A 15,469-nucleotide genomic window follows, 5' to 3' on the forward strand; every position below is an offset into this window, starting at 1 on the left:
AGTCAAGTTTTATGAATTGCAATCAGCCCTTGTGGTGACCTTTCTAAGTGGAAACATGTAATGTGTCAAGTGTAATGCAATTAGATATCTACAGGTGCATAAAAAACGAGTAAAGAATAAGAAGTCACAATTATAATAGATAGATAATAGAGAGTTATAATGATGCTATCTATTCTGCTTGGTTTTTAAGAGAGACAAAAAACAGTAATTTGAGAAAATGCAATGCAGGGTATGAAATAACCTCACTGACCCAGAATTTTGGGACTAAAGTAATGACGGGGCCCAGTGTTCGTTACGGTGCTCTGAAAAATTAGAATAATGGACTATGGAATAATGAGGAATCCAAAGAAAAGGATGGGGGAAGAAAGAAGGTATTTGGGGAAAGAGGAATAGGAAGACAGAGAGAGAAAGAAAAAAGAGAGGAGAACAGTGAAATGGACAGAAAATAAGAAGAAGAAGAAGAGGAGAGAGAGAGGGGGGCAGCAGTGGTGTTATCATCAGCTCTCATTCTCAGCATGGAATCTATAATGGGAAAATCAACCTCTCTGACTCCTGTGTAATTGGATTTGCCACATCTCGTGCTGAATCAGAGCCCAGTGGGTAGCACAAAGCTTGTTAAGATTGGACAAGCATTGCTGGGCTGAGGAAAGGTGGGGCGACGGCAGAGGTAACCTTGACAACTTTTCTGTGGTGGAGAGTGAATAATTCAATATGCTGAACACTCAACTGGTCACACATTACAGCCGACTGACTGAAAGCTTTCCAAACATTAATCAGTTCATAAATGTGGTGAAACCTGAGCTTTTATCACATTTAGGTCGTCGCAGCAGAGAAAATGGACACCTGTGTTTCCTTGGAAGGGGCATGTTTTTCTAACACTGGTTACTAGGTTACAGAGATAAACCCGGTATAATTCACACCTGCTCTGGCCACATATGCAACCACTACTTTAAGGCATGACAATTCTATTTCATTTACTTAGTATTCACAGTGAATTAGAATTTCCTTTAAGTGTGGCTATCCATTACTTTCTCCCTATCCACTGTCACCAGGTGATAATTGAAAAACTTAATCCAGTTTCTTTTGTACAATTGTGCCATTTATATTTATAGTCAGGTGAGTAGCTGCAGTGTTCTTGAGATAGCAAATGTGGTCAGATGCAGAGTTAGTCTAGTTTTGTAATATATAATTTGCCCTTATAGCCTTCATTTTATTTCATTTCAACTTTTTGCTTTCAATTCATTTTAGTTTCAATACAATAAACATTACAATAAAAACAGATATTTTTGAAAGCAGACATTCAAGTGTCAATAAATATGTCTATCAAAGCCATATAAAATAAATTTAGATAAAAGATTATTTTTTTTTTTTTACCAAACTGACGTACACTACAACTAAGGATATTTCCTCCATGTTTTAAATGTGTTAATAATTAGTTTTTTTAAGTTTAAACAATCATTTCAGTTCAAAGGTCTTTTCTTTTCTTTTTTATTGATTTTATTTAACCAAAGTGTTTTTCCACATCTAGTTTAAGTTTAGATTTGATTTTAGTTAACCGTAATAACCTTGGTTGGATGGTAATATTTTATTACAGACAAGTAATGTTGTGTTTTGGTAGTCTCCAAAACAACTGGATGAAGTGTAATTTGACTTTTATGCCACCCGGTGACCTTTGGGTTTAAACAAATGACTACCAATTGAAGTTCTCACAGGTCAGCTCATTGTTGCCCTACCGTTGTTTGTGTTGTCACTCATTTCCTGTCAGTTCAAGTCTTTCAGCTCTCCAACACAGGCAAAACAATGCAGTCATTTGAATTCTATCGTCTTTAATTAAAGGTGCTGATAATTGTTTTCACTGAGGCATAAAGTGTGTTAATTGCATTTGGGCACCAGCCTAGTAGAATTTTACAAAAGCACAATTAACACCAGCAGCTCAGGCGGTAGCTCAGTAGCAGTGGTGCTCCCCTGAGTAACATTGTTATAATGAATACTAAAGAAGTGGTGATTAGTCTGTAAACGTTCCCACCTAATCAAAGATCAGTAACCAGACCTGGAATGTGCCAGTTAGAAGAATGGGGCCTTTTTTACTGTTGGTGGTGATGTAATGGAGTTTAGATGGAGTAGTTTGGATCTTGGATCTTGTTTCTGTATTGTTATGTTACACTCAGTAGAGCAGTAGATACCCAGGTAAACGCTGAATAAGATCTCTCTGTCCCTCCACCTACCACAACATGAATGATTAACTACTCGGCCCACAGAGCCCTTTGCCTGAGCCTGGTTCAGCATGATGTGGAGAAACATATATGTGCACATACAGCATCACCAGCATAGTACTACCACAGCATGCTGCACCAGTGAGCAACTAGCTAAGGGTGTTTTTTCCTATTTACATTATAGAGTCCTGACCTTTGGTAACTAACTTTCAAGAAGCCAGTCTTTCGCTGATTACTTCAATGCAAGCAGACACAGGAGGATACACTATTTTTGTCTCACTTGAGTAGGAGGGGGGGCCTTGTTTGACTTTGGATCCTCACTGAGTTTCTGCACCTGGCTGCAGCAATAATACAGCTTCAGAATGCAGGTTTGGCTTTTCTCTTATGCTGTAACCATTGCTGTGTGTTCTCTTCATCACAAGGAGTTTTAAAGTAACCCTGTGTGTTGTGAGTGGTGTTGAGGCCTGGCCTTTATTTCTCACAGTCACCTAAAAGCTAAGATAATCAATTCAGTGAGTTTGGAGGTAACAAGATATATTCTTCTTAGCAAAAAGGTGTAAAATATCAGTTTTCATTTCTTTTCATGAGCAAAGGGATTCATGTTAAGAGGGGTTGGTAGACAGATTTGGTAGCTTGATATTCAGCATGCAGGTCTAAATGCGGTCTTACTCATCTCATCTAAGTCTTGCTAAATGATGGTTTGGGAGAAAAAGAGCCATTGTGAGATAAAACTGTGCTAAGCTAACAGGAAGTATTATTGTGATTTAGTGGAGCTATTCTTTACTGGATGTGAAAGTTTCAACTGCAACCCTCTTTAAAGGGGAGATAACTTTTCCCTGTAAGTTCATAAATTGTCCTAGCAGCTGCTCCCTTCCTCATCTCACCGATGAGGTCACTGTCTCAGGCACCACTGACACTCTAGACCAAGATGAGGAACCATCTCTTAATTAAAATACAATTGGTTGCGCTCTGAGGTAGCAAAGCAATTCACCTGATCTGACAGCGAGTTTAGGGATTCATTACATAATCCTTCTTTCCACTGTGCGTCAGATTGTGCCATCTATTGTTTAATTATAAGTATCTAGTTCTGTTTCTAAACTGTTCCCCCCCCCCCTCTCTCTCCATATATATGTGGAAAAACAGAGTTACAAATAACACAAGGATGAGGGGAATGCTTTCAATAATTAGGCGCTTCTTTCAGCTCAGACTCTAAGGATTTAGCCTTTCTTGCATAGTGTCATTAGGAACGCTCCCGCTTGCTGCAGACAGCTTTCTTAAAAAGAAATACCTGCAGAACACCAAAGGAAGCCTGAATGGAAACCAGCAGACCTTTAGATTTAGTCCAAAAATCTAAAACATTAGCATTATTATCATGGCTGAATGCAATAATCCTTCTCTTGACAGGAGCTTATCTGTTCATGTTATTACTTGTAATACTGTATGGCAGATCTCTAAGTCACGCTGTCCCAGCACATTGTCTGCTTGTGCTGCCCTGAGAGAAGTTTGTTCCCATGAAAGAAGGGGGTGTCAAAGATACCCCACAGCAGCACCACTACCATCACAGTGCCAGATTGATTCTGACGTCCAAAAAAGAGTTCCTTCAATGATATTGTTCACCTGTCTCATTGGCTTAAAGTGGGTGGGTGGGAGGTGGGTGAGGGGGGCCGGGTGAGGGTTATTGGTGGGGACATGGGGTGAGGGGTATTGTTGCCGAGAGGGGTGAGAGCACTGGGGGTCGGGGGCTGACAGGTGGGAAAAAAAAACAACAACAAAAAAAACCTCCACTCTCATCTGACTAGCCTCCTCTATCCTTCTTTGAGGCCCCATATGAGCAAAGTAATGAAGTCCAAATTACAGCACAAGATTGCTAAGAACAAGCCTCTATTGTTTGGCCTCGGGGCACACTAAAGCACACTAAATGAGTGTCACAGCAAGCAGCGGGGCACAGACCGTTAGTGCACTATTTAGTCTGTCCCGTTGTCTCAAGACAGCCCCGTTTCAGAGGTTCTCAGATCAGACAAATACTGCTCCCCTCCTCCCGCACTCCTTTCGCCTTCGCCCTTCCTCTGTACAGCGAACCCCTCCCCAACTCCTCACCCCAAAGTAGGCCAAATCTCCTCTATTGTGTTTCGACTGCCTAGTGTGAAATTCACTGTGACGTTAAATGTTTTCTAATGAATAATTACTGAATGGTTATGCAGGGGGAATATGTGTAATGGATTGTAGACTGCATTTTAAAGACGTCTTTTTTGTCTCTGCTCCGTGGTATTTACAGGACAAAAACACTTGGCCTTTCTCAGAAGAAACGAGGGCCATAGGCGGAGGATAGAGGCAGGGGAGGAGAGTGGGTTGGTGGGGAAGAGAAGGAGGACTTTGTGTCAATTAGATCCAATGGATTATCTTTTTTAATGTTTTACAGAGAGAGCTGAGAATCAAAGGACTTCTGCTTCCAAAGGAGAGAGAGAGACAGAGAAAAAAAAACACAAAACCAACAAAAGCTGTGAAAACCTTTGGTCCGAGTGTTGGTGCTGCGAATGCAAAACAGATTGGTGGAATTTTTTTCCCACTACGCTTCTTAAATGTGCCGCTGTTTCGGGCTCCCCAAGTCCATTTGCACAGTGTGTTGTGTTTGGTTGGTGCGTCAGCTCAAGTGAACCATGGGCTGCCAGCCAAGGTCCCTGTGCGCCGTGTAGCGATCATTATCTTCTGTCTGTTCATCTGCACAATCACAGACCTTAGCTTCAAAGACACACAGGACCTCTGGACCTCTTGCTTCAATAGAACTAAAGGACACCATGTTTGTTCTTTTTATGGCACTTTTTTTTGTGTTGTCCTCCCGCTTGGAGCCATTAATCCAAACATTCAAACATCCAGCTGCAGTTGTCAAAACACATGACTGAAAATTCTGATATAATGTTGTATATGCACAACATGAAAATGTTACTTTTGCTCTAAACTTTGCTCATCTCATTAATATGGGGGAAAATAATAAATAAAGTAAAACTGTCCCTGTGAAGCACAGAATATGCGGCTGTGTTGCAAATTTGTTTTAGACATATACATTTTTGGAAGTAAACACTAGAAATGTCACTTTTCTTAGTGCATTCAGCTGCTATGTTGTTGCTACAACTTGTTGCACAGGGTCAGCTAGACATGGAGGGTGCCCTGACTGCCAGGGACCGTGTGGGAATCCAGGATTTTGTACTGCTGGATGAAACCACGGAAGCTGCCTTTCTGAGCAACCTCAAGAAACGCTTCAGCAAGGATCTCATCTATGTGAGTACAATTTAAACCTTACGTTCACACGTGGCATTTTCTTTGCAAAAAATTTGATGATTTTTAACTCATTCTTTTAGACTTACATTGGAACGTTGTTAGTCTCTGTCAATCCATATAAAGAGCTGGACATCTACAACAAGAAGCAGATGGATATCTACATGGGTGTCAACTTTTTTGAGCTGCCGCCCCACATGTGAGTTTGTATACACACGCTTTTTTTGGTGCACCTGTTTACACCAGTAAGTCTAAACTTCATCCTACTCCTTTTCCAGCATAAACATTGTGTAGACATGGAGATAATCACGAAAACTTGTTTTTAATTTTTCTTTTCTCTTGTTATTCTAGTTATATTTGCATATTCAAAATAAAATCAACAGCATCACTCAGTTCCTGCAAAATTGTCGGCAGCACGTCCATGATGGGAAACTCACGTTCCACCACATCTTAAATGTGCTGTATGGGATTGAGACCTGGTGACTGTGGAGGTCATTTATTGCAGTGTTTAATAAATCAGCGTGAGATGATTTGAACTATGTGACATGGTGTGTTATCCTGCAGAAAGCACCCATAAGGAAATGAGCCCACTCCTGTGTTCTTTCAACTGAAATAACTCCGAGTGCGGTTCAAAGTTTACTACTGAAATACTGTAACTGCTCTGCAACCCAACAGTTATGCCTTGGCGGATAATGCGTACCACACCATGCTGACAGAGTTCAACAATCACTTCATCCTCATCTCTGGTGAGAGCGGAGCAGGAAAAACAGAGGCCTCCAAGAAGATTTTGCAGTATTATGCCGTCAGCTGTCCAAGCACCACTCTGCTAAACACAGTCAGAGACAAAATGCTCATGTCCAACCCCGTCCTGGAGGTTTGATGGTTACTACATGCTGTAGAAGTGCATTGACATATAGTGAAGAGGGACAGATCATCAATTACTGTGAATGATTTGACTTTTTTTTTTCCCCCACAGGCTTTTGGAAATGCCAAAACACTAAAAAATGACAACTCAAGCCGATTTGGGAAATATATGGACATCCAGTTTGACAGCCAGGTAAGGATCAGATGCTGTATTCACAGAATAGGAAAAAAACTTAGCTTACTGTTGTTTGGTTCCTAGAGTGTAGTTGGTTGTGGTGTGATTATTTTTGCTATACAAGACAAAAAAAGTTGTAGCATGAGTACAAACAACATTACATGAAGCCTGAAAAACATCAAGTTGGTTCCAGATTTATTTAATTTATGTAAAAAAACGACGACTGCTTAACAAAAGTCAACTTTACTGAAACAGAAGGAGTTTCTTAATCTGGCCACTGGACCATAGGCTGTGTTTTTTCTGCAAGTTGTAGAGCTGCTGTCTTTAGGATCATGATGCCCATAGGGGGATGCTGTTGGAGGCCATATCCTGAACTACCTGCTGGAGAAATCAAGGGTTGTGCATCAGAATCACGGGGAGAGAAACTTTCACATCTTTTATCAGCTGGTAGAGGGAGGATCAGATGACTTGCTGCATCAGCTGGGCTTGGAGAGAGGTTGCCAGCATTATAACTATCTAACACAGGTACGCATAAGTCAGTGGGCTTTGTTGTTAACATAGAATCTGATAAGAAAGTAGAACACTTTCAGAAACAGTGTTTTTTTTTCTATGTTCATTGTTTCTGACAGGGGCAGTGTCCCATTGTGCCCTCCATTAATGACAAAAACGACTGGAAAACAGTAAAAAACGCACTTCAAATCATCAGCTTTGATGAGACTGCCACCAATGTGAGTTGGATGCTGTTGCAGATGGCTTCATTCACAGCAGTCAGTCTTGCTTATAAATTATAATTTTGTGCAGCACTTGTTTGAGGTCATTGCAAGCGTTCTCCACCTGGGGAATGTGCGGTTTGACTCTGATAGTAAAGGTCACGCCCTCCTGAACAACAACACAGAGCTGCACTGGGTCTCAAATGTAAGAAAGTAGAAAATATAAATTCTTTAGCTATTCATTAAGCATATCAATAAGCTTTTTAATGTTTAGTTTTCTTCACAGCTGCTAGGAGTGGATGCACACAGACTTCAAGAGGGCCTAACATTCAGGAAGATTGAAGCCAAAAAAGATCAGGTTCACATTTGCTAAAACCTTCTTTAGTTTTAACAATAACAGACTTGTGTTTCTGTTTAAACTATAAACTCAGGTATGATGCTTTGTTACTCTAAAAGGTCCTCAGCCCTTTCACAACTGATCACGCCATCTATGCCAGAGATGCCTTAGCCAAAGCTATCTATGGGCAGACCTTCACCTGGCTGGTCAACAGGATCAACGAGTCAATGGAGAACGAAGTGACTATAAGGATGTATTTCAAATGACAAATCTCACCTGCCAGGATGTGTTTTTATACGTTTTTTCTCTTTCACTAGGACCCTTCACGAAAGACTGTTATAGGGCTTTTGGACATATATGGATTTGAGGTTTTCTACGTAAACAGGTAGGTGTAATCTTTCTGTGTTTTTTTCTTTTTAATTTCAGCTGCTTTTGCAAGCTGATAGCTGTTTTATTTACCTTATAATCTTTATGAAACCTGCAAACTTACCTTTCACCTCTTCCTTGATCCTTTCCCTCAGTTTTGAGCAGTTCTGTATAAACTATTGCAACGAGAAGCTGCAGCAGCTTTTCATTGAGCTGACACTAAAATCGGAGCAGGAAGAATATGAAGCAGAGGGCATTGAGGTAAACCCCCCTCTCCCCAGCAAACAAACAAGCAAACAGACGGACGTGCAGAAAACATATAAGCGGCTGCTTTTTTTCACGTGCTTATAACTGTGTATTTCTCATCTCTTTTTCCACCAGTGGGAGCCAGTTCAGTTCTTCAACAATAAGATCATCTGTGATCTAATCGAGGAAAAACACACAGGAATTATATCATTACTGGTGTGTATGTTCACACTGGGATGGCCATTTATAACTGTTTTAAAAATACTGCTCAAGATTATTCACAATGATTATTTTGCAGGATGAGGAGTGTCTAAGGCCAGGAGATACCACAGATCTGACCTTCCTGGAGAGACTGGAAGAAAAGATGGGGAATCACCCCCACTTTGTCACGTGAGTAATGACCTAAAATACACACACACACACACACACACACACACACACACACACACACACACACACACACACACACACACACACACACACACACACACAGTACACGAAATGAACAACATAAATAGAATTGACATTGACACTGTATGCAGCACCAGTGCTTATTTCTCTGACTCCAAGAGATCTTGAATGCTCCTGCTCTGATCCTGACTGACTCTAAGAGAAACGAACAGTCTTACGCACTGAATCAGCCCCATGCATCCCACTTATATCTATAAACAGGAGTGCTGGTTATTCCAAAGTCACAATAAAGGTTGTTTTTTGTTTTGATAATGTTGATTTGTGACTTCAAAAATAACAACATTTAGCGTAATTAAATACACTGCCTATCTACTGTACAATTCAAAGCCTTTCCTCGGCTCTAAAGTCTGACTCCTTTCATTGGTGTTCTGTTGACTGGTGGCCTGTGAGGGAGTCGACAGTGAGCCGATAGAGACGGAGGATTAGGATTCGACTATAAAGCCTCTCACTCTTCATCCCTCTGTCTCTCTCCACCTCTTTGACTCCAGGCACAAACTAGCTGACAAAATGACACGTAAGACTCTGGAGAGGGGAGATTTCCGTCTCTTGCATTATGCCGGGGAGGTCACCTACTGTGTTGTGGGTAAAGAAAACCACAGTCTCATCCCCTGTGACTCAACCATTTAAACCTTTTTGCTTTGAACTGACATCCCTAAGACACTGATATTTTTTTTTTATGCTAATCTAGGTTTCCTGGACAAAAACAACGACCTACTATATAGAAACATAAAAGATGTAAGTCTACAGCTGATATTATGTCAGATAAAGACGTGTTTTAGACTTTACTGTAAATAGCAAAAGATGGGGGTATTTTCTCAGTATTTGATTAATTATGGTTAAAGTAACTGCCTAAACCTGTGTGTTAATTAGGGCTGCCACAAACGATTATTTGGATAGTCGACTAGTCACCGATTATTTTTGCGATTAGTCGACTAATCAGATCATCATCCATTGGACGTAAAACGTACAGCTTATTGCACCAGCAGCATCTGCTCTAATATAACTATCATTAGCTTACAGCTTTAAGTGTTTAAGGTCTATGCTAACTAAAAATAAAGACAAGATGATAGTTTATTAAATTTTAATGAAATTTGCAGATTGTTTCGGTGAAGTTTAATAAACTCCTTGCTATCTAAAATATAACAGGACACCAGAGTATATTCTCGAGCATCTCACACTTCTGATAATCAGCTGTCTGCTTGATGTTTATTTAGCTGTGTAAAAACTATAACTTTAATCTCAGCCAAACCGATTTACTCAGGAACAAATAAAATACTAAAAAAAAGCCAAACAATAACATTGTTAAGTTATCTAAGTGACTTATATATCATGTTTAACCTGAGTAGCGGGTTTGAAAACAATTTGCCAGGAGTCCGGTGTTCTCACGGCTCTAGTGACCTAGCCCCCGGCTCGCTATCGAGCTAGTGGGTAACAGACGTCTCCGAAAACGTCGGAGCGCTTTTGAAAATATGTGGTGTCCTGATAAACTGAGCAGATATTTGAGGTTTACACAGCTACATTCTCGCCTGAAAATATGTTAAACGTTTATTTTGTGACCCAGAAAGAATAATAAGAGTAATATTAAAACTAACTAGCTGCCGCCATTGTTGGAAACTGAGCTGGGCTGCGCTATGAATTCTGGGACACAGCTTCTTCTTCTTCGGGGTTTAACGGCAGCTGGCATCCTTGTACATGCAGTGCTGCCATCTTCTGTTTCAGTCCGTTATTACACTCTTAAATCCTACTACTTATTCCTGCGTCTTTTGGGATCTTACAAAGCTTCAAACGACGCGTCGACTATTAAATTAGTCGTCGACGATTTTGATAGTCGACGTAATCGTGACTAGTCGACTAATCGTGGCAGCCCTAGTGTTAATGTGTGCTTGTGTGTCGCTCCACCTTCTCAAAGCTTATGTGTCAGTCTAAAAATGACATAGTCAAAGAGTGCTTCTCATCCATGGATCCAGACAGCAGGAGAAGACCAGAAACAGTACGTTCGCCCATGTTTGACCCTCCATATCCTTCATCCATAACATCTAACTTAACTGCTGAGGGGAGTCAGGCGGAAAGGACATTGTGACCCTTGTGTTGTGTTTGCAGGTGGTGACTCAGTTTAAGAGCAGTCTGCAGAAGCTGACAGAGATCCTTGTGGCTAAAGAGGCCTGGTACATACGCTGCCTGAAATCTAACGAGTCCAAGCAGTCAGGTACCTTAACTAACAAAAGGTAGATGTTAATGACACAGAAATGTTTGAATAAGACCAAATCAATCGTGTATTTATCGTTACATCACAGGTCAGTTTGATGAAGCACTGATCAGGCATCAGGTGAAGTACCTGGGTCTGATGGAGCACCTCAGAGTCAGACGAGCTGGTTTTGCTTACAGACGTAAATACGACGTTTTTTTGAAGAGGTATAAAGGACCGTAGAGTTTCTCAATTTCAGGGAAATTTATGTTTTAAATGTAAGCTCTAGGTGAACTGAGGGGCTTCTTTCGAGCACAGTTTGTTTGGCTCATCTTACAGATATAAACCATTGTGCCCAGCCACCTGGCCACACTGGAGAGGAGTAGCCGCCGATGGAGTGGAAGTGCTGGTTCAACATCTGGGCTACCTGCCAGATGAGTACAAAATGGGACGGTGAGGAAGTCTTTCTCGTTACCTCAACAAATCCAGCTTATGCGAGGAATCACAAAAGTACAAGTTGCTGATTTGTTTATTGCAGGACCAAAATTTTCATCCGTCACCCCAGGACACTGTTCGCCACAGAGGATGCTTATGAGAAATGCAAACATGAACTGGGTGAGTGTCAACTGCCTTAGACCTTCAGTCATCCCGTCTCACAATCAAGCTGATTTATATTTTTTGCTCTGGATTTGCAGCAACACGCATCCAGGCAAAATACAAAGGCTACAGGGCAAAGGGAGAATACAGAAAACAGAAAGAAGCTGGTAAATGTAACAACATCCAGAATGATAGAAACAGTTTTTGTTAGCAATAAAAAATATTAGATAATGTCTATTTTTAATCTCCTCAGCCACTAAGATTGAATCTTGTTGGAGAGGAACACAGGCTAGGAAGGAGAAGGAGAAGAGAGCCTGGGCGGTAAAAGTCATCAAGAAGTAAGTAAAACACGTAAATATCAAAAATAAAAAAAGCCCCCATCAGTGTCTCTGTTACATTTGAACTCATCCTGTTCTTTGCCACACATTTCAGATTTATCAAAGGCTACATGACCAGAGGGCAGGCAAAAAACACAGATAACTCAGAGTACCTGGCCTTCGTGAGGCAAAATTACCTGAACAGACTTAGAGACAACCTGCCAAAGACCGTTTTGGATAAAACCCCCTGGCTAACTCCACCAGCTGTGCTCACAGAGGTGCTATAAGTCATATAACAATGAAACAGAGAAACAAAATCAAGCAACTGTTTCTAATACTAATGCATTCATAACTGTGGTCCTTTTTAATTTTTCACACTGTATTTGAATCAAGTAAACATTGAGTTACATAACAAAAAATGTCACAAGTATTTTATAGAATGAGATATGTGTGTCTTATATGTTCCTATAATTTTCTGTATTTATTTCCATGTGAGAATGCACTCAGTGGCCACTTTATTAGATACATCTTGCTTGCCCTGTTGCCTTTGAAACTGCCTTCATCATGGCACAGATTCAAAAATTTCTCTGAGATTTTGGTCCAGTCTGAGATGATCTTTCAGGAGATTGGTACATGTTGGTCATAAAGGGATGGGCATGATCAGCAACAACAATAAGATGATTAGCTCTGTCTGACGGACCCAAAGTTGCCCACACCATGACGCCACCACCAGCCCGAACTGTTGATACGAGGCAAAATGGATCCACGCTTTCATGTTGTTTATGCAGATTTCTTTATGTGAAAGTAGCGTCAGAAATTTAGGTTAATCAGAACATGCAGCTTTTTGTCAGTTTTTATTGTCTAATGTTTAACACCGATGAATACTGCCACCTCAGCTTTCTGTTCTTAGCTGACTGGGTGGCACCCACTGCGGACTTCTGCTGCTTTAACCCAACTGCTTTAAGATTTGATATGTTGTGCATATCTTGATTGTAACAAGTGGTTATTTGGGTTACTGTTGCCTTCCTATCCGCTCGAAGCAGTCTGGTCATTTTCCTCTGACCTCTAGTATCAATGAGACATTTTCACCCAGAGAACTGCCACCCACTGGATATTTTCTCTTTTTCTGGTCATTCTCTGTAAACCCTATGGATGTTATTAACAAAATCCCAGTAGATCATCAGTTTCTGAAATGCTCATACGCCAGGTTACACTGAAACACACTTAAATCATCTTCCTCCCTCACTGTCATGCTCAGTTTGAACTTCAGCAGATAGTCTTCACCGTGTCTGCATGACTAAATGCATTGAGTTGTATAAGGTGCACTTAATAAAGTGGCCAGTGAGTGTATGCTCTTTTTTATTTCCACATAGCAATATATAGTAATAACGACTAATCAACTTAAATGCAAAACTGACTGAATACAGCTTTTATCTTGACTTTGTGGTGAAGAACTGATTTCGTTCTTCATTAGACATCAGAGATGCTGCGTAAGCTTCACTACCGTCTTATGGTGCGGAAATATGTGCGAGGAATCACACCGCAGAAGAAAGCACAGGTAAGCCACATTAAAGGGCAGTCTTGTTCTCTTTGTAGTCATCACAGTTAAATTTTCCATTCCTTTTTGCCCCTTCAGTTCGAAATGAAGCTGATCACCAGCTCCGTCTTCAAGGGGAAAAAGGACAGTTATCCACAGAGTGTTGCCCATCCATTTGCGGACACCAGAATCAGTAAATATCAGACACCCTCACACAATGCCTGTTCATTTTAGAACCATCATTCATATGTCATTTAACATCTCACTTAATAGGCGAGGAAGACATAAACACAAGGGTCATCCAGATGATTCGCAACGAGCGTATAAAGGTAATAAAATGTCTGTATACTTCTATGGGCAGTTCACACCAAAGATGCACTGATATATGCTGTGTTTCTGCAGTACTGCGTTCCAGTAATTAAGTATGACAGGAATGGCTTCAAACCGAGGCAGCGACAGCTCATCCTCACCCAGACAGCTGTCTATGTGGTAGAGGAAGCCAAGATCAAGCAGAGAGTGCTGTACACCTCTCTCAAAGGTCAGACCAGTGTGCTAATATATATTTTATTAGCCATCAGATATCTTCATTCTCAAATGTGGGGCTACATGCTTCTATTATTTGACTCACTGCAGAGATTTCTGTCAGTAACTTGACTGACAGCACCATTGTATTCCACATAACACGTGAAGAACCTAAACAAAAGGTATGCAAATGTATGGATCAAGCTTGCCTTTTTTTTGTTTTGTTTTTGCTAATGGTGAGACCAATGAAGTTTATTTGTAGCTTAAATGACATGATTAGATATGGTGGAACAAGTTAAAACAGAGAATGGCTTTTGCTCTGCTGATAATGCAGAGTAACTAAAATGAAGGAGGAACATGCATGTAGTGAAAATTTTGAAAGATTTTCAGGTGGATGATTCTAACACAACTTGTCTGGCTGTTTCAGGGGGATCTGGTAGTACAGTGCGACCATTTATTTGAGCTTTTGACCAAACTCTGTGTCATTGCTAACAAACAAAATGCCATCAAGGTGGTTCAGGGCAGGTGAGCCTGAGTTTTGAAATTTAGAGATCTAATGTGAAATGCACATTGAGCTAAACTGCTTGTGTATGCATTGTGTTTGCATTAATTCACAGCATCAACTTTGAAATCCAGGCTGGAAAAGGAGGAGCAGTGGACTTTAGCACTGGGCCTGAGCCTATGGTATACAAGGCCAAGAATGGTCACCTGATGGTGGTGAGTTGGGCCTTATCTCTTTTATCTCATGTTTCTCTGCAGATTGGCTACCTTTTTTTTTTTCAGATTATATTTGAACATTTATTATTTGTTTTAAAATCCTTAAATGCTCAGTCCTAGCTTGCCAAAATCCTGCACTTTTGTGTCACAGCCAGATCAGTTTGCTCATGTGTCAAAAAACTCTTAATGGTTCCTAAATCCATATTTACAAAAGGTGCTTGTACCATGTATTTTCTAAGGTTTGGAACAGACTCGCCTTAAGTGTTAGATTGTCCCATTTTAGTCCATGTTTATCCCCTAACATGACTTTTAATCAAGCTTAGGTTTAGACTCATTTATATTGTCGCTGTTTTATACTGTCCTTTTTCTTATTTCATCCACTTTTGTGTTTCCTACAAGTTATACAGCACCTTAGTTAGTATTTGCTGCTTTCGATTGTATCTCTATACATAAACTTGACATGGAAACTCAACGACCAGATGTGCCATTTTAAGTCTTCAATTAAGGGCTACAATGAAGTTACAAATGCTGACACAGCATCATTGTTTGCTACTGCAGGTTGCCACTCGGGCAAGGACACGGTAACGTGTGAGGCTGAGGAGGAGACACATAAGACGCCTCTGCATATTTCATCAAGAGACCACTAAGGAGATGATCACCATGTCTGCAGAAAACACATCTGCCCAGAAAGAGATGAACCTGAGGAATCTTGGATGAGGTTGTTTGCTGGACAGAATTTCACACTAGTCATAATTAAAATTTCTTCACTTCATTATTAAGAAAAGAAAGATGTTATCATTTCACAATTGTTTGTGTCTGAAGAACACTTAAAATGACAAAACTCTTAAGGTACCAAAAACTGATGCAATTCTAATTTTGAACAATGAAGCCATATGTATAATAAATTTGTACGTTCACTGATGTTGTAAATTAAAAGCA

At 40.4% G+C, this 15,469-nt stretch overlaps 1 protein-coding gene across 1 annotated transcript; it reads left to right on the forward strand.

The window, feature by feature from the left end:
* Positions 1–5,347: 5,347 nt before the first annotated feature.
* myo1ha (myosin IHa) lies at positions 5,348–15,353 on the forward strand. The gene is made up of 31 exons (XM_080893509.1): positions 5,348–5,489; positions 5,570–5,685; positions 6,162–6,360; positions 6,463–6,543; positions 6,871–7,050; positions 7,155–7,253; positions 7,327–7,440; positions 7,522–7,593; positions 7,692–7,811; positions 7,890–7,957; positions 8,094–8,199; positions 8,320–8,400; positions 8,483–8,574; positions 9,144–9,238; positions 9,344–9,390; positions 10,565–10,645; positions 10,756–10,861; positions 10,950–11,067; positions 11,180–11,293; positions 11,379–11,455; positions 11,536–11,604; positions 11,691–11,775; positions 11,870–12,032; positions 13,229–13,312; positions 13,391–13,484; positions 13,565–13,620; positions 13,694–13,829; positions 13,925–13,995; positions 14,241–14,338; positions 14,431–14,530; positions 15,089–15,353. Exons 1-31 carry the CDS (start codon positions 5,367–5,369, stop codon positions 15,113–15,115), a joined length of 3,072 nt encoding a protein of 1,023 aa, XP_080749635.1. The 5' UTR covers positions 5,348–5,366; the 3' UTR covers positions 15,116–15,353.
* The last annotated feature ends 116 nt before the right edge of the window (positions 15,354–15,469 follow it).

This window comes from Rhamphochromis sp. 'chilingali', assembly GCF_963969265.1.
Source record: "Rhamphochromis sp. 'chilingali' genome assembly, chromosome: 10".
NCBI classification, from domain to species: domain Eukaryota; kingdom Metazoa; phylum Chordata; class Actinopteri; order Cichliformes; family Cichlidae; genus Rhamphochromis; species Rhamphochromis sp. 'chilingali'.